General features: G+C 38.3%; 2 protein-coding genes across 2 annotated transcripts; one reads left to right on the forward strand and one right to left on the reverse strand.

The window, feature by feature from the left end:
- The first annotated feature begins 135 nt into the window (after positions 1-135).
- ccdc172 (coiled-coil domain containing 172) lies at positions 136-16,664 on the forward strand. The gene is made up of 8 exons (XM_020639223.3): positions 136-437; positions 667-752; positions 1,856-1,972; positions 2,698-2,863; positions 4,124-4,225; positions 4,952-5,054; positions 12,650-12,737; positions 12,930-16,664. The coding sequence occupies exons 1-8, from the start codon at positions 359-361 to the stop codon at positions 12,963-12,965; spliced, it is 777 nt and encodes a 258-aa protein (XP_020494879.1). The 5' UTR covers positions 136-358; the 3' UTR covers positions 12,966-16,664.
- An 87-nt stretch (positions 16,665-16,751) lies between these two features.
- On the reverse strand, positions 16,752-19,081 carry si:ch1073-126c3.2 (uncharacterized protein LOC555816 homolog). The gene is made up of 6 exons (XM_029278330.2): positions 18,949-19,081; positions 18,645-18,727; positions 18,337-18,451; positions 17,486-17,598; positions 17,280-17,394; positions 16,752-17,040 (listed from the first exon to the last, which is right to left on the reverse strand). The coding sequence occupies exons 1-6, from the start codon at positions 18,989-18,991 to the stop codon at positions 16,859-16,861; spliced, it is 651 nt and encodes a 216-aa protein (XP_029134163.1). The 5' UTR covers positions 18,992-19,081; the 3' UTR covers positions 16,752-16,858.
- Between the last annotated feature and the right edge of the window lie 816 nt (positions 19,082-19,897).

The following is a 19,897-nucleotide window of genomic DNA, read 5'->3' on the forward strand; positions in this document are numbered from 1 at the left end:
TATCATTTGTATTTTTTTTAATACAGTTAAAAAATGACTAGACACATTATTGCAGTGGACCATTTCATTACGAATATTACAGTTATTTACAATACCACGCGTAAAACATGAAAACCCACCGGCGTGGTCTCCGCGCAGTGTGATTTAAGGCCCGCCCTACTCTGCCACTGATTGGCTCTTAGTCGTTGCCGGCGTTGTCTCCCATTGGTTTATTGCAGAGCCTCGTAGTGTTTTGGCCTATCAGGTGCAGAGACTTTTGTCTGACTACTTTAGGCGTTTACTGTTTACTCGCTAACGTCGCGCACAGTTGGACTAATTCATTTTTTACATTACACATTAAGCCAATTCTTGACACAAAATGAGTTTAGACTCACTGTTTCAGCAAATCCTTCTAACTGAACAACAGTTAACTGAACAGACACAGAAATTCAAAGAAGGTAAGGCAAAAATAATGACCATAATGATTTCTTGAACCTGTAGCTATCACCTTATGGAAAGCTTTTAACATGTTAATTACAATTGGTGGTAATGCCATCATTTCATTATAGTTGGTGTATTTTTTTTACACGTGTTTGGGATTGGCTTTATCTTGCTAACCAAAGGTACACAAGAAACAGCTGACTTTTGCTGGTTATTAATTTATATTCTTCATCTGGTTTCCTACAGTCAAAGTAGCCATCATCAGATGCCAGGAGCAGATAAAGAGCAACACTGAAAATCTGGAAAAGAGCAAAGGAGAACTTGATGAAAAGGTGAGGAAACAATTGTCTTTCTTCCTATAGTTCTTGTTAATTATGAGTATACAATTTGACTATTGTACATTGCACTGTGACTCCATGAATCCCTTTACATGAGCGAGTGTAAGCACATAGCGGTAAGTGTGACTGTTGCCTTTAAAAAGCAGTCTCTGGTTATTATAAGAAGACCAATATAAGAACAATAACGGTACAATCAGCCTACCTTTAAAGCACACGTTATAACACACAAGAAGTGCATATTGGCATATCGATCAGTCGATCTGCTTTATGATTGAAAATGCTTAATCTCTCCCATTCATTTCGTCAACAGTGCAAATTGCAAGTGCCACTGTAAAATCAATGTCTAATTTCCACCGGATAACATTAGTGAAACCTTTAAGTATGTGTGAGATATGATGTCAAAGGCCGGCTCATTGACCTCTCAGAAATATCCCTTACTTCTTCCTGTCGTAAAAGTGGACATCCAATCAAAAGAGAAAACTGCTCGCCCTAATAAGAAAGGTTGCTGAATACAATTCATTGTCTGAGTAGGATCAGCCAGACAGCACCCAGAAACCTTTTCTAACCCGGTCGAATGAAATGTTAGAATTGTTTACGTCATGCAGATATGCAGGGTGTGTTTACCACACAGTGTGTTTACAGCTCTCATGATGTGACGTCTTACTGTTTATAAGAGCTGTCTTAACATAATTACAATGTTAAGAAAACTTGGAAGCTGATTGTGCTTGCTGAAAACATACGGTGCCCCTCCACTTAAGGTGTAAGAAGTGATGAACAGCTGGAATAATAGGCTGAGAACAGTACTGAGAGTCATGCCTGAGGCATATTTACAAATCATCCTACATGAATTTACCTTCCTGTATAATTAAGCAGTTTTCTTTCCTTTGGGGTGAACAATATAATCAACCGGCTGAGGACAGGAATACAAACATACACAAGTTTAAAAGGGAATCTTATATACTAACCGGTATATGTTCATGGTTGAGGGCAGAACCAACTTGTCTTTCACATACAAAGAATCAGTAATCATGTCTTTCTCAGAAAATCTGTCTGCAGATTGTTTGTCTGAACGGCTCGCTCGTCTCTTTGGGCTCCAGGTTCAGAAGTTGTCAGCAATGAGGCTGCAGTTTGATCTGATGAAGAAACAAGAAAACCAGATGTTGACGAAAACCGAGGAGCTGCTCTGCCAGAGGAACCACCTCCAGGAACGTCTAGTGGGTCAATATTTACGTCTTATATCAGACTGAACACCTTTTTTTTCATAATCCAAACAACTTAGGTGTACACAAATTGACTCACTCATCAGTCATCTATTTAGAATATAAACTCCAGTCGGGTTGGAACAAAAACAAACCATGGGCTGTAACTAAAACATTGGGGAACATATTGGGTTGGTTTGTGTATAAAATATCAATATATGGGAAAGTGCCTGTTGCTATCTGAGCATTGACCAAGGTGAAGTTATCAAACTACTGGTAATTATTTTGTCCAACCAAAAGTCCAAAGCACAAATGTCTCAGATTTACATTTAAAATGGGACAGAACACCAGATGCACACACTTGCATTGGTTTATTACTTCATCTTTATTGAAATGATTGACATTTGATTTGTGTCAAAGAACTTGTAAATTATTATGTTATATTATTTGGCTGATGGCTGATACATACTGGTGTTGGGACAAAAGGAATAGAGTTCATGGAAACTCACCCAATGTTTTTAAAACAGAACCATGCATGTGTTAAAGTGCAGCGAGCACAAAGAGTACAGTGGTTAGAAAGTTATGTAGAAGTGATTAAACTGTTGTCTCATGACCTTCAGATAAATCATCCACAGATAATATCACTTATCGTAGCAGTAGTAGAGGTCATTGTAGCCACACAAGCAGCTGTATTCATATTGTTCCTGGGAGACTTTCTAATCATACGTCTTTCATACCAGGCCAAGATAAAGAGGGAGTCCACGGAGGAAAGGGAAAAATTCCTTCGAGAGATCTCCAGGTTCAACAGTGGCTTCTGTCTCGGTGGGAACAGAGAGACAGAGTCTGAAAGCCAAACACGCACTGAAATCCAGGACCTGGAGAGGAAGGTGGAATCATTACACAAAGGTCATAGTAGACATTGGTTTTATAATGCACATGTGGCTCTGGTTGCTTATTCCAAAATCATTCTTGAATTTGCTTGTAGATAATAAAGTTAAGGAGTTAAAGGCAAAGTGAAGAATTGGGATTTCAGGAAGAATTATGTTCAGATTGATGGATGTTTAGTGGACAGGGTCAATACAGCTGATACTACAAATCAGAAATTTGATTTGAATACTGAATGGAAGGAAATTAATTGTAGCTCTTGAAGGTTGTGTGCAGGTGTTGGAGCTCAAAGGTTTCCATGACAGTGTTACAGGTACCTGCGGCAACAGTAGCTCAGGGACTTGGATTGGGAACCGGTGGGTCGCCGGTTTAAGTCCCGTGCGGACCAAAAATATGGAAGTTGCTGTGGTAGCTGGAGAGGTGGCAGGGCATTTCCCGAGCATTGCGCGAGGTGCCCTTGAGCAAGGCACCGAACCCCCAACCGTGCGCTCCCTGCATAGCAGTGTGTAGCCCTACTCTGACATCTCATTTGTGCATGTGTGTGATTTGTGCCTTTGTGTGTGAGAAGCTTGTCTCTCAATAACAGAGTGTAGACCAGAATTTCCCTCAGGGATTAATATAGGATTTTCTAAATAAAAAATAAATCCATCTGTCATTTCATTTCTGTTCCGTCATGTATTAGAAATTGAACAAAAAATAGCGGTAAACAAACCTACTCCAACCAAGTTTGAACCAAGATCTAAATTATAATGGATACAGTCCGTTTTTCAAAATAAAAGGCCGTTCAGTCCAGGACTCTGCTGCTAATATCTTTTTGAACAACCTACAGCCTGAAGGTTCAGCACACACTCTCACCTGCCTGGCCTTTGAAGCACTCATCTGTTTTGTAGTGAACAGTAACACGACAAATTCTGTGAGCGGTAAAATAATAAGCCTCAAAGTAAAATTTTACAAAAGTCTGAGTTGTGAGAACATTTGCTCACCACACTCAAAGTTCACGTAGCTTGATGGTAGAATGCAGTCCAGGATGAGAGAATGTTCATGTGTGCATGTCTGTTATTTATCTGTTGTGTTTTGTCTACAAACATAGTGTAGTGATCAGTCATGCATATTAATGTTATGTGTTGACAGATTAAGTGAGTTTTTAAAAACAGTACTGCATTCGTAAGAAGCACAATGTTTTGTTTTTTTCCCGATTGTGCAGAATACATTTGATACAAGGTTGAGCCCTCCTAGTGATGGCGGTCTAAACAGGATTCTTCTTTGTTTCTCCACAATCAGAGATGGACATGATGAGCCACAGGAACAGTCACATGAGCTCCATGCAGGAGCAGAAGAGAGCGCTGCAGCTTGATCTGCAGAGCCTGGATAACATCCACAAAGGTGAAAACTCAAAAGTTCATTTTATTCTCTTTAATGTGGTTCTGAACATACAGTATGTGAAGTCGCTACATTATCTTGTCTTTGTTTCCATGTTACTGCAACTCTCAATGACGCGACAAACTCTGAGTTGTTTCATTCACACCCCCTGTAACAGAGCATCATTTGTCAGCTCATGTCAACATATCAGTCATTTGAAACATTCAGCTGTGCTGCTGTGACAGTGGCTTGAACTCAGATGGTCTATGTTTGTTTGTGGTCAGGGGCCAGGTTGAAAAATGGGTCACAAATGGTGTCAAAACTAATGTGTGCTGGCTTCTACGTCAACAGTGCAGCAGCCAGTATGTCAGAAAGTTTCAAGACTGATGCAGAGCTGGCTAAACACTGAAGCTTCAGTGTGCACAACATGGCAACCTGCATGCGCATCGACTCTAAAAAGGAGGGGGCGGGGGGGACATAGCCCATTTTAAACACTAGGTGTCAGAGTTACATATTGGTCCTTTGATGTGTCTAGTTCATGAAATTGATGATTGCAATAAAAAAACATTTAATTTCAAAATAACTCTTTCTTTTTTTGGTCTTAAGAGTCTCTCTTAAAGGGACAGCGTCAGCCTTATCGCATGTATCTCTGGAAATCTAGATCAGAAGGTTTTAGTCTCAGCCAGCATGTCAGTGAGATCATGTTTAAGAGAAGTCATTTTTTGTTTGATTTATGACTCTTTACTACAGACCTGGACTGGCAGTTGAAAGAGGCTGAAGCAGTGACAGAATGTTTGAGAGCAGAGAGCCTGTTTGTCAGTCAGAAACCTCTCACTGACAGCAACTGTCTGAGGTGAGTGTCATCAGCCGTGTGGATGCTGAGGTGGGTTTGTATGGGACACATGGACACGGATCACAAGACCTGCAACATTTGCAATTATATAATGTCTAAGAATGTAATCAAAGAGAGCAAACAGTAATGTTGATGTGACCTAAACGAAAATAAAAGAGGTAAAGAGGATGAGGTGTAAGCTAAGCTATTCAGAGAGGCTTCCTCAGAACTTACTGTCCAGCACGGGACAGTAAAGAAGTCATTTTGGATTCTGTGATACAGCTAGAAAAACCAATCTTGGTAGTTGTGCTCTTACACTTAAAAACACAATCAGAGAATACAACTGTTAGCACATTTTCAACACAGCGGTCTTCAGGCCCATTAAAATAGAAGGTGTTATTTATGACGAGCTGAAGTGAATCATGCCGTGAGAAGTGCTGAATAAACTGTGTTTCTCTCTCTGTATCCTGCTGGCTGGAGTCCAAATCAGGAAGTGTAAATAACAGAGCATTAAGAGCATTTAGCTTAATGAATGCTTTGATCTGCAGTGTATTTCATTTAGTCAACAAGTGGGAAAGGAGACTGAGGCTAATGTGATTGATGCATGGAGGTTAGTAAGGGAAAACTAATGAGGGCCAGAGACTTAAAACATTAATACTGACTGCTTATCCGTCTTCTTAGCAACGAAGAAATACTCATTGGTTTTATTGGAAACTTACATCATGTTTTGGCTGAGAAGTCTGACTTTTATATTCAAATTTTCAATTTCTATTCACACTTAGACACTTACAGTATTTAAAGGAATACACATATATAAAGTTCAGTCAATTCTACATCCACTGAATTAAAAATAAAGGAACTTCAGTAAAAAAATAAAAATAATTTTAAACTCTGAAACGATCAAGTTTAAGGAAATAACCTTGATCTGTGAGGACATCTGGTGCACAGAAAATATAAAAAGAAAATGTTTTAACACTTAGCTTTTATCCTATTCCCAGTTTTAGCTGTGTAATGATCTACTCTTCTTAAGACTTAGACATATTGTGCATTCATGTTTTTTGGTAGTCTCTCATCAGACAATAAAATCAAACCATTCAGCATATGGGTCTTTTTTTTTAACAACTAGCTTTTACAGCTTTTACATCGCTTTCTTCTAATCCACCAGATTCTCTTGACAAAGCCGTCAGAAGCAGTGATTTAATTCAGTACAGTACTGCAGGTGAGGTGCTGGTCTACCGCTGCCTTGATGGGTCACTTTATTTGTGTTGTCTTTTTTTTTTTTTTTTTTTTTATGGAATGTTATTCAAGAAAATGTTTGTGTTAAACAGAAATTAGCACAAACAGTGACTCACTAATTCAGCAGACAGTCGGCTCCTGTTTTCTGTGAAGTAAAACGACCTTTTTGTTAATGGAATCTGGTGTCTTTGCTCAAATATTTCCAACAGTTATCAAAGCCAGAGAAATCCATTATTTTATAGCTGTAACAGGACGTGTCTTGTCGTGGCAGCCGCCATGACATACATTGCCATTGAAACACAGAATTTTACTTCAAAGACCACTACATAAGGAAGCAGGAGTTGCAACTGAAAGCTGCTGTGCTCTTGCTCTATGTGCTGTTGTGATAAAAAGCTTGATGTAAATGAACTTATAGTTAGATACATCGTCTGTAAAGATTTATTTTTTTTCCTCAGGTCAGTTTTGCCCATTTGTCTTGACTACGGTCAACTTGCGTCGGAATTTACATACTGTTTTTAAATTGTCACATATTTGCATATCCTGGTAATCTAATTTAATACTAATTTATTTTCATAGCAAAAAATGACATATTAGATTAAAAACATTTTTTAAGGTGCACCTTTGAGTTTGGTTGTAAATGTCTAACCAATAACTAAACACCCATTTCAAAGATATGCGTTTTAATGTAATTACAAACTCTGACAAAAACATTCAGATCCTGAACTGTGTGGTCCAATACTCCCACATTTACCTCGACAGATCACAACAAGAAGATCTCTGACATCTGTCTGCTCATCGCAGTACAATATGAGCTATTTGTATGAGCACCTTCTCTTTTGACTGGGAGAGCTGGTCCACCTTGATTCTCCACAAAGAGCCTTCCTTTATGTGATTAAAGACTGGAGATCAATAGTTTTCCAGGAAGGAAGGGTCATTGTTATTGCTGATGCCACTAATTTGGATAATGTCTTCCCTACAATACCGCCGATGTGAAGGAAAAAACCCTATCTAGATGATGATTTGTACACCTCTTCAGTTTTTTAGATGATGTTTATTAGGATGAGGTATACAAGAGGAATGTGTCGGAGTTCTCGCCTCCTCAATCATCTGTTTTGCTCATTTATTTTCCTCTTTTATTGCCTCGGCATGTTTTTGCTCTTGTCCTTTCTGATCCCCCCCGCCTCTCCCAGCCCTGCCTTAAATCATGTGTGTGAGTAGCATGTCCTGTTCATCCATCAGCCTCATTAAACATACTTGGTCTTTCATTACCCCTGAGCTTATTAGCCTTCAGGAAGTGCTGAGGACGTGGCTTTAGAAAGAGAGAGGCCTCCTCTCACTCATTCTTATGATCATCCATCGGAACTGAAACCATCAATCCTTCCCTCAGCCGCTGCAGTGTCTCTTTAAAACGCATATTTAACTCTCCGCTCATTGATTGTTGGAAATTGAATGCATGTCAATTTGAATGAGTGCTACAGCCATTTAAAAAGTGTTCAGTGTGCAAAACAGGGTTCCTGCCACGACAGAAAGATACCTGAAATATTCAGCACTTGGGATTGATGATGTAGGAGTCTTGTAGATGTTTTGATGTGTAGGATTTTCTCCATTGATATATTACTGCTACATCCTTTCTGAAGGCTCATTTGAAGATGTCATGGTGGTGCAGGAATCTAATTTCAAACTGCAGAAACCACAGATATCTAGAATTCCATCCTGAGTCTCTTGCTGTAGGAAGCATCATTCAGCTCTTGAAAAAAAACAGCATGCTCACCTTTGAGATCTGATTTTTAAGTTCCACAGAGGAGTGGTTTATAACATTGCTGTGTGAATGCAATAAAATGTCAGTGGTTTTATTTTTTCATTAACTTCCAATAAGAGAGAGAAGGTATAGCTTGTGTAGAACTTTGAAACACCAAGCATAACAGGTAAATCACTTCCAAGAAAGGAAGTACCTTGGACCAGGTCCAGGGCTTTTCTCAGAGCAAACTGAATAAAGAAATCCAATTTTTTGGAGGTAAGTTTGTGAAACAACGGTGTAAAAACTTTTTTAAAGACAAAATCAGTTGGTGTTTTAATAACCACAAAGGGATTGCAGTCTCTTTTGTAGTGTTGCCATACAGTTAATTTATTTGCTTGCAGAAGTGATTTTTGGAGATGTCCTCGCTTTTTTTAAAAGACATTATCTATGAAACTACATGATTTCCTTGTTTAATAGAAAAGATGAAAAAATAATAAGAGTTTAGTCTTACAATTAAGTAAAGGTAAATCAAGGTGATTGTGTTGAAGGGAGATGTGTTTTCTAAATATTAAGTCTTTTTACAAGGAATAACATTTCTTCTCTCATGTCGGGGATGCTAATATTACTTCTGAAGCATCATTGTTTTGCTCTTTTTTGCATCAGCTGTGCCGACCTCTGAGATTTGCTCTAGTTGGATGATTAAGTCGAAACTTGATTTATTTATTTATTGCTGTCAGTTCACTCTCTGCTTAGTAATTTGTCCCTCAGGGGCCTCGGTATACCTTCACCTCCGTACTGCAAGGCCTTTTGGATAACATAATCAAATACAGAATAAAAGGGACCTGACAACACTGACTGCAGCTTGTTAGAGCAGGAGAGAGGATGCAGCTCATCGGTCAAGTAAACAATGTTGACTGTCACTTTCAATGCTGCTCTGTACCCTTTCAGTGGTTGTTTAAAAAGAACTTGTAAACAAACCTTTAACATCAACCATGCTTTGTGAATTCTAAAAGTTTTACCTTTATCAGGTACAATCGGCTGAGGCTGGTATTTTAATTTAGCTGTTAATCACTTCCAAGTGAAATCATTGATTATCCATATGAAGGCTGTTTTTTGTGAATTTTTGATTATTTTTTTTTTTGAAGGTTAAAAGTTATACATAATTAAGGGTGTGGCTGGTTTTACTGACGGACGGGGGTTAAAGCCCCTCTCAACTCCACTCTTGCCTGTTGCTAAGTTGATGACAGTTAGTGTAACACATCTCCAACATGGCAACCAACATTGTTCAAATATCTCTGTCTCTCTCTCTGTCTCTCTCTCTCTCTCTCTATCTATCTATCTCTGTTTACTGTTATCATATTACTGTCATGCTCAAGGTTTAAGTCATATTTACTTTGCAAATCTAAGTACCGTATTTTCCGCACTATTAGGCGCACTTAAAAGCCTTTAATTTTCTCAAAAAACAACAGTGCGCCTTATAATCCGGAGCGCCTTATATATGGATCAATTGGTTAATTGGTTGATCCATACTGGTTGTACACGGCGCTCAAGGCGCTCTGTCAAAATTCAATTCGGACACTGAAGAAGAAGAATTCGAGGGATTCGTGGACGGGGAATGAACTGAAAAAGTGAGCTTTACGTGTTATACGTAACTGAACAATGTTGAGTTATGCACTAACGTTTGAATTAGCGGTATCAGACTGTGTTTCTTTTACGTGTTTACAACTGAACAAGGCTGGAAGATATTGTGAATATGCACATTAACGTTTGAACAACGTTGAGTTATTGTGAATGCACTACGTATAAAACGTAGTATATAGTATGTACCATTTAACAAGTGATGAGTGCAGGTATACATCATACAGCGATCTCTTTCGAGGCTCAGTAGGGGCCATACGTAGTTTTATACGTATGTTGAACAATTTCGAGAGTTACTATATTGTGAATGCACTACCGTTTGATTTAGTGGTATCAGACTGTTTCTGTTACGTGTTTACTGAATCAGGGAAAAGTTCCCCTCCACGTTTGGGAGAAGAGTGAACAAGGCTGGGAGATATTGTTAATATGCACATTAACGTTTGAACATCGTTACCATGGGAGTGAACTTAGTTGTCAGAACGCTTAATAAAGTTTGACTTTATCTGGCTGTTTTGTTGACATTCCCTTTAGCACAGCTCCATCTAGTGGATGCATAACGCAACCCCAGTCAAACGTTTGACTGCAGTATCTTCTATTCTATGCGCCTTATAATTCGGTGCGCCCTATATATGAAAACAGTTCTAAAATAGGCCATTCATTGAAGGTGCGCCTTATAATCCGGTGCGCCTTATAGTGCGGAAAATACGGTAACTGTTTTTACGTCAAAGCTTCCCAGGTGACGAGAACACGGACAATGGACACTAAAAAATCTGGAGACACAACGGGCCATATTATGAGTTAAAAACGCATTTAAGAACACGTTGGTTAATGTAGCTGAAGGCGAGGTCATGCAGTGCCTTGTATGTGAGTAACAGTATTTTGAAGTGGATTTTGAATTTTATTGGAAGCCAATGAAGGGAGGCAAGAATATTGGGATGTGGGAATGACGGCTGGTTCGTGTTAATAATCTGGCAGCTGCATTGGCTACCGCTATTGTTAGCATTCAGTAACTGAACTCAGTCATTAGCAGTACACTCACTATGCAGATAAGCATAGTCGTCTATTGATGTGGACTTATATTTCCATTTAAAAATCTATACCCCGATTATAAGCATTATAGCATTCACCCACTTCTAAAGAAGCCTTCTCTAGACCCTGCACACAGAAAACTACAGACAAATATCAAAGCTTCCATTCCGCTCTAAAATCCTTGACAAACTTGTTTCTGACCAATTCCTAAAATTTGATGAAGGCCAGAACACTCCAATGTGGTTTTTGTAACAAACACAGCACTGAAACAGCATTACTTAGGGTCACCAATGATATTCTCATGTAGGCAGACAAGACTGCATAAATGGGTTGGCATTTCCGGTACAGCCTTAAACTGGTTTCAATCTTTTTTAAGTAACAGGTCTTTCAAGGTCTCAATATATGATGATTAATAATCATCATGTCCTCCTCTGCTCCTCTGCTTTGTGGAGTTCCCCAGGGTTCGGTCCTTGGACCAATCCTTTTCTCTTTATATATGCTGCCACTGGGTAATATTTTAAACCGCTTTCATGATGTCTCTGATCACTGCTATGCCGATGACACTCAAATCTATGTTTACACAAAACCAAATAACCTTAATCAACTATCTTCTCTCCATAACTGTTTAGTCTCTGTCAAAGAATGGATGTGTCTAAACTTCCTTCATCTTTGCCCAGACACAACTGAAATATTTGTACAGATCATTTCACAACAACAACAACAACAACAACAACAACAACAGTAGAACAGTTAATTAGCCCTCCTCAATCAAATGTCAAACCAACCACTAAGAATCTTGGAATCATCTTTGACCAACACATGACCTCCGACACTAACACCACTAAGCTTGTACAGTCCTGTTCTCTGCAATTAAGAAATATATCGCAAAAATCAGAACAATGCTCTTCCATTCAGATCTTCTCCCTATTAGATTATTGTAACTCTCACATGCCTCAGTAAATCATCACTAAACTGTTTACAGTTTACAGTTTACTGTTTACATCTCCCCATGTCCTTGTCTCCCCTCATTGGCTCCCAGTAGAATTCAGAATCCACTTCAAAATACTGTTACTCACATACAAAGCACTGCATGACCTTGACCCAAGCTACATTTCTGACCTCCACATTCCTTATTCCACCCCTCATCCTCTCAGATCATCTAATCTTGGTCTTCTTTTGCCGTGCTTTTCTTGCTCTAGCCCCCACTCTCTGAAATCAACTCCCACAAATGTGTGTGTGTGTGTGTGTGTGTGTGTGTGTGTGTGTGTGTGTGTGTGTGTGTGTGTGTGTGTGTGTGTGTGTGTGTGTGTGTGTGTGTGTGTGTGTGTGTGTGTGTGTGTGTGTGTGTGTGTGTGTGTGTTTTCCTGATCTTACTGTTGCCTTGTTTGACATTGTGATTTATGTATGTACATTTTCTCATTGTATGAATTGTTTGATTGTTTTTATTTGTGAAGCACTTTGTAAATTAGTGTTTTAAAAGTGCTATATAAATAAATATTACTTATAAGACCTCCATCATGATTTTCTAGGTATCTGTCATATTCAATAAGGTATATTGTTGGGGCCAAACACTATTCTAAACTATTCTTTATATAAAATCATCAGTCAAAGTTCTTTACTTTGGAAGTAGTGTTCAGTGTTAAAACGATTGAGTTTTTCTCACACAGAACTGTTCGTGTATGTAAACACACTGAAGTCTGAAATGTCTGTTGAAACATAGTCCTCTGCATAAATCAAACCAGACATGTAAAAGAGAAAGAAGCTGTCATCCTGATCTAGTTATTGATAAAATGTTCCGTATAAAGAGATTAAGTAGAAAGTTGATGTAAAACTGAGAACAAGTATAGTGATTGAAAAGATAAACAAAGGTTTAAACTTTATGTGCAGAGCAAGAACTTTTGAAACTTCACTTTAGAAGTTGCCTTTCATCTTTTTTTACTCTTTGCTTCTGACATGGATTTCTTATGTTTCCAAGACTGAGGAAGGAGCTGGAGATCCATAAAGAAGGAGAGATGGAGCTTCTTAGAGAGGCACTGAGCTCTGAGATTCAGTTCCTCAAGTCAGTAAGTTGCCGTATATTGAACAAAGCTTTGACAAAGCAGAATTAGACTCTTCATGTCAGACAAGTGCAGAAATGATTATATATTTAAAGTAGTAGTACAGTAAGGCATAGCAAATTGTTTTTCATTTTTTAAATGTAAGAATGGGAAAGGAGGCATTTGGAGTGAATTAATTATTTGTTATTTTATTTTCAGAAGCTGTACAGCAGCCAGGGAAGTGAGCAGCATTAGGTTTGACACAATGGAGATATAGGAGTGTTTCACTGGTAGTCTGTTCTGTTAAATAAACAAATATGCGAAGAAAGAAGACACGAAGATCCAGACAGAGAGATTCTAAACAGGGTTCTTTACTGTGAACAGACTAAATTCCTTTCTGTGACTCACCACAGTCAATTCACTAACTCACTATTTCAAATGTGAACAGGTGTAACCTGTTGCTCAATGAGATGATACAAAATAAACGTGTAACATGAAAATACACAATTTGTAAGTGAGATATTTGTTTTATTTCATTACTAAACACTGAATACACGTCTGGTCAGTTTTTAACCTAGATGTTTGAGTTATAATATTGCATTTGACATTTATTTATTTGCACAAGAACAACAACTACACAGATGTACCAATGAACAGAGCGATTGCAGTTCAACTGCTTGCAACCTAGAAGATACATTTAAAAGTGATTTAACACTGCCCTCTAGTGTACAAAGATCATCATTGCTATTAAAGGGTTCAAACTAAGAATCATACTATAGTGGGAAAAATAATAATTATAAAGTGTGGTTTCTTAAATTATTTCAAGGAGACCATCTTCTTTGTTGCAAGGATGTTTATTGAATAATCAAATGAATTAAACAAATGATTAAACAATGAGCACTGAAGTCTAGAACCGAATAGCACATACAAACATGATTTTAAGTACATTTGCATATCATTATGATTTTCCATCCCCCTGATGGATCTTATTAACACTCTTCTCCAACCAAATCTCTACTTTCTGTTTTAACATGAGCATGATATCTGTCACTCATTGATAATCCAATGGTTAGGTTTTCCCCGCCTCTGATAACCTGAAACAAAACTCCCCAATCTGAACAGCACATTGACATAATGGTCATACAACACAGGATGAATACATCATAAACTTGATAACTTAATGACATTGTTATTGCCAAAAATCCTTTTTTTTGTACTGCTTACATCTCTGTATGACCTCTAAAAGTGAAACTAAAGCAGAGGCTGACAAACTGAACCAATAAGGAAGGACTCAGAACCAGATCTCATATGTTATATACATCAAATATGAAATATGTTCTCTTATGCTCCTTTCTACACATATCAGTATGCCTATGTCAATATATGTATACAGTAGGTTTTTAAAGTTATTATTTTATATGTCATCATATTGCTTACTATCATTACTTAAACATACATTGTCTTACCTTAATACTTGATTATCTGGACACCTAAAAAATAATGCACCACAAAAGCTTTAAACATAGATGTAAAATGTTCCTTTTTTCATGATAGATTAAATACATTTAAGTGGCACTTTCTAAGTCAAGACATGACAACAAATACATGATTCATTTATTAAATGCTTCTATGTGTAGATTAAAGTATGTTGCATGTAAATGGATGACACAACACGGCAAGCTGATCTTCAGTTCCCATCCCTAGATAAGCCTTTAGAATAAGTAAACACAGGTATACAGAAAACAGTAACACCCAAAAAAGACAACAATATATACATTTATTGGGAAAGAAAAGTAGACTATTGTGCAAACAGATACTTTGATGTAATAAAATACTGTCAACCAGATTATTCATGACTACATGAATAATGTTTCATTTTGAGTTTACAAATCATCAAATTTAGTTTGAGATCCACGGGTACAATTCCTTACATAAAAGGATGCAATTCAAGGTGAATAAATACTAGAAACAAAGTAACAAGAGAGAATGACCACTGTTTGGCCAAAACACCTGGACCAAAATGAAATTCAAGTGAAATTCCTTCCTCTAAATTTGAGAACCTGGCTTCATGAATGTGTTCCCATTTAGCCAAACAAGATGTTAGTGAGGTCAAAAAAGAATGTTTGGTTATGAAGCCTTACACTGGAGGTTTTTATTTTATCACAGGAGCTGGGTGGATTGAGGTCAGGGTTTAATAGTCTGGTGAAAACACACACATATATATCATTTGTTTTAAGTTCAAATAAGGGGAAACAGCCATAAACCAAACTGCAAAACTAAAATAAAGGAAATGCCAGAAAGAAAATAGAAGAAATGTTTGTGTGTGTTTGTTTCCACCTCATGGTAGATATCTGGCATTACAGGTCCCCACTCTTAATCCATTATTCCACAGACTGTTATTTCCATAATTGATGATTAGATGGTCGGTGGGCCTGTACCAGAGGGTCATTCGGCGGGTCATTTTTGTCTCTGATTAGAGTGATTTCCTAATAGAATGATGTGGAATGTCAATGGCGACCTAATGAGTTCCAGCAATCTCATTTTGGCTTTTCAACCCTGACCTCAGTGAATCACGTCTGGATGCGTTGGCAAAAAAGTGAGAGCAGACAGAACAGCAGACAAAGCAGTCCATTTGGCCGAGTGGTTAAGCTCATTTAAACTGTCGCTCTCATCCACATCTCGCTGTTAAAGGCATAAATACTAAGTGACTCTTAGTAAAATGAAGAAGGGAGGAAAGCAGATGCCAGATGAAGATGGCATTCAGGCCCTTAGTGGTGGGTCTTTTAATGCCAAGTGTTCCTATGTGAGCTCTTCAATGGCGGCTGAAGTGATGCAGTTGTGTTTGCCAGTTGTCTTCGAATGCATTTTCCCATCAACGACAGCACCATGGGAAACTCTGCTGCTAATGTGGTTCAGTATTTAGAAGTAACACCCAACCTTACTTTTCATTTTTTAACTGACTGCTTCTTGATTGTAGTCAGAGTAGTATAAATGAATCATGATGAACGGGCATTGGTTGTTAGCAGGGAAATAGTACATGTAGAGAGAAAAATAATGTACCACATTGGCTTATGCAATCCCACAACTTGTTGGTTACCAGTAGAAGGCAATTCCACCCTCTTTTTTAGCTTTCTAAACATCGTCTGCAGATAACAACTTGATTGTATACGTGGTCTCTCAACTTTATCCTCCCATCTCAAGTTTCTCGTACAACAATGACTAATGAGCAGTACAAGGAAGAGGAAGTTTAGGCCCCGATGTACGACAGATATGCCACAAGCCCTGATATATTGGTCATTTCCCTTGGTGCTAGTCACCAGACTAAAGCATATGGATGTAGAGATGGAGGCACCACCTTTTTTTCCAGCAAAAACAGCCTCTTCTGTCATATTAACTCTGCAACCATTGCCCTCTAACAACACGCTCAGTGATGAAAGTTTAAATGGTCTCATTTGGTACAGGTTGCATATCATACTCCAGAGGGATGTTATGTCATTATTAGAGGGGAAAAAAACATACTTTACCACTAATTAGCTACCCATTGGAAACTCACAATACCATATGCTAGCATTCAGCTATTTCCTACCTTGGGGTGTGTAACAAGAAACATAAAACCCTTCATTTATAGCATTTGTTTGGCAATGGAGAGGCAACAATACAAGTATTGTTCTCTTCTAGTCATTACAGGATTTCTTTCTTTTTTCTTTTTAAAGAAACGCTTATCGTTAAATGGCCCTAGTGTACAGATTATTTGGACGTTGACAACAACATAGCTTCTCCTCTGGCGACCTTTGGGCCAAACCTTGAATTTCTTTGCATTACAATGAAAAACACCAAAGATTACTTATTTCTCAGCCCATTACAGAGCTGCTAGCATGGCTAAAGTATTCAGTAAAAGTGTGACCACAGTTTGTTTTCAGTTAAAGTTGAAGGTGTACACTGCTGAACAAACTGCTTCACTACCTTAGAGACTGAAGAAATGAAACATCAGCTCTTACTAGATAACCCAATAGTCAAGAAAAGAAACACTTCAGGTTCAGGTATATTTATGAATGTTTGTTCTTTAATTATTTACACAGCTTTATTTCTTATTGAAACTTAAGGGGAACTTTTAAAGCCCAACATGTATTTCCCCAGACTTCTTTGCCTCAAGGGCCTCCACATACTAAACAGCCGTTCTGTGGCTCTCCCTGTATGCCCTCACTCTCCAGCTCGGAGGTAAAAAGTTGAATAGTGCTCGTCTTCAGTAGGCTGCTGCTCTTGGTTGTTAGGCAGTTCTGATCTTTGGGAAAATAGGCCGTCGCTGCCCCAGAAACTTGAATGGATGCATCTAAAAATGGAAAGTGGGAAAGTTATGTCAACTTCCTAACTTGACATCCTACATAAAGTGCCACTGTATAAATATATAATGTGCGTTTTTCTCGTGTGCAGACAGTTAAGGGCATTAAAAAGTAATAAAACATGAACTGAACTGGAAAAAAATCAAGAGTTCACATGAAGAAAGCTGGAGATAAAGTTAGGGAGCAAGTTTACATACAGCTTTGCATTAGCTAATAAAAGACAGCTTACCGTTACACACAGCCAGTTTGTTTCCTCCTATGTACTGAGTCTTCCATTTATATCCCGTCTGCTCACTGCATTCATCATAAATACGACTCCTCCGTATGAACGCAAAATCATAACCCTGTGGAGGAGGAGGAATAGGAGACCTTTATTTTTCTTCTTGTGTAAAAAAAAGTGCCTGTACGTTTTCCAGGATTGTATGTCTGACTCACCCAGTTGCACAGAGGTTTGCAGTAGCGCTTGCTGGCCACTGTGACACATGCCAACCCTCCGTTGTTGGGAACTTCAGCATCGGGACATTCCGATGGCTCCGCACCTTGGCATTCTATAAATCCACGATTATTTAATAAATGTGGAAAATCAAACATTGAATCAGTTGGATGTTCATTTTGAGTAAGTACGTCTTGTTTCCTTTTTCTACTTTCAGTCACAGTACATCAAGCCTTAGCCCAACACAGTACTCAATCTTTCAAGAAAATCTCATAAAATCTGTTGAAATATGGAGCTGCCTGAACAAGTAAAACCCTCTTTATTCTGTGTATTTTAATCATTAATGAAAAGCCACTTCCAGAAATTACTAGCTGCAAGGATTCATCAGCAGATATTATTACCCAGCATTTTGTCTTCATCAGTGATAAGAACATCTTAAGTTAGTGATCTGTGTTCCAGGTGGACTTTACTAAATACAGCGATAGATTTCATGTGCCTTGAATAATGGGGTGAATTTGGTTAACCCTTCTGCCTTCATGGGCACTCTACTGCTGAAATAGGGATGATTTCCACCATTCTTGAGTTCACTATTTAGGGCAAGGAACTAAGGACGTACAATCTAAAAACTTGAGTATTAGTGTTCAGGAAAAAAAAATAAACCCATCAGATTCATAATGTTATTTTGTATTTTGATTTCGACCTTCGCCTCAAAATGGTATTTCAACCAAATTCAGGAGATTTTGACCTTATACTCAAAATCCCAAAGTAACTTTTAACCTTCTAAAAACACTTATCATCATAGAGTAAAACAACCGAACCCAAACAAAGACATGCCTCAGGCTCAGGATCCTACCTTTTAGCTGCTGTTTGTGCAGAGAATCAGTCAGATTCCTCATGGAGAGCAGTAGTGAAGCAGTCTGCAGTGCACTCAAGGCAGATGCTTGTTGTACAATGCACTCTGCTGCCATCTGTTGGTTAATATTTAAGACAACACTGGTTTTACTTTTCTGACAACGTGCTGTTGTGAAATAGAGATTAAACATACAAAAGACCTAATAAGGATTTTGTGATTTCTGTTTTGTTTTTTTCTAAATAACCACAATGCCGGATTAATTCATGTGCTTTTTTGACAGCAATTTTCTCGGAACATGAATAGTTTACCTTGAAATTAGCAGATAGTTGCTCAGTTTGTGAGTTGCAGCTCTGAAGAAGAATTTCATCCTCAGCTGCAGAGAAGGACAAAACTGCAAGCAACACACACACACACACACACACACACACACACACACACACACACACACACACACACACACACACACACACACACACACACACACACACACACACACACACACACACACTTTATCCAACTTGGATTCTTTGCTTCCTGTTATGTAAATGTCTATGTAAATGTCCCTCTCTGTCATGATCGCTCTCAAAACGTAACATAAAACCTTGATATTACCTGCTAGTGAGCAGAGCCAAGTGAGTGCTCCCTTTATTGCCATAGCCGCTGAATATGACTTTTTCTGACCCAAAATCTAAGGCAGAAAGCTGTGACAGGTGAATTTATTGACTCAGCCTGTGAGGACAAAGTTTACAGAATTGGCCAATTTTATGGTTTGTAGCCAAGAATGGATTCACTGGTCTGCCCACATTTCACAACTCCCATTTCCAACCTATGATATTACATGGATTCTGGCCCTGCAGAGGGGAATCTCATACACGTGCAATTTCATTTTATATTTGTTTTGATGTACAAATTCTGTCCTGGTTTCGTCAAATAATTCAGTCATTGCTGCACTTTGTACTGTACGTCCCTGCTCTGTGATGCTGGGGGAGCTGGTAGTACACAAAAACATGTGGAATGATACTTTGTACTGTTTGTCTTCACACAGGTTGTCACTACCAACTCTTGTGATGTGAGCCCATTATAGAGCCTAATGTCAGTATGAAACCTACACAAACATACACACGCACACCACACACACTGGGTGACTCAGTGTCAGTCAGTAAGTTGTGCAGAAAAGGATGACTGTGTAAATAATTCACTGTGGATGTTATTCATTATGGATGTCTGACAAGCTGGGAAGGAATGAATTATTGAAGCTTTCAGAAAAAGTCGTTGGAGCTCATTAACTTGGAGAATTGACTTTTTATGTTTGATTTGACGTACAAAGGTTAGTCTTCTGAAATGCCCTCAAAAGCTGTCATTATGTTCGTACCCTATGAGTACTTCCATGTACCCACATGTGGCCTTTTTGTCTGTAACTCTTCTCAAGAGATTCAAGTAAAATAAAAGTGTTCTTCAATTTAATAATGTCATAATACACATTACATCATACATGATAAACAGTTGCATCTCAGGTTCACACTCATTTGTCTGACAGTAAGCTCTATGAACAGTTCCAGTC

This window comes from Labrus bergylta, chromosome 10 (genome assembly GCF_963930695.1).
Source record: "Labrus bergylta chromosome 10, fLabBer1.1, whole genome shotgun sequence".
Classification (NCBI taxonomy): Eukaryota; Metazoa; Chordata; class Actinopteri; order Labriformes; family Labridae; genus Labrus; species Labrus bergylta.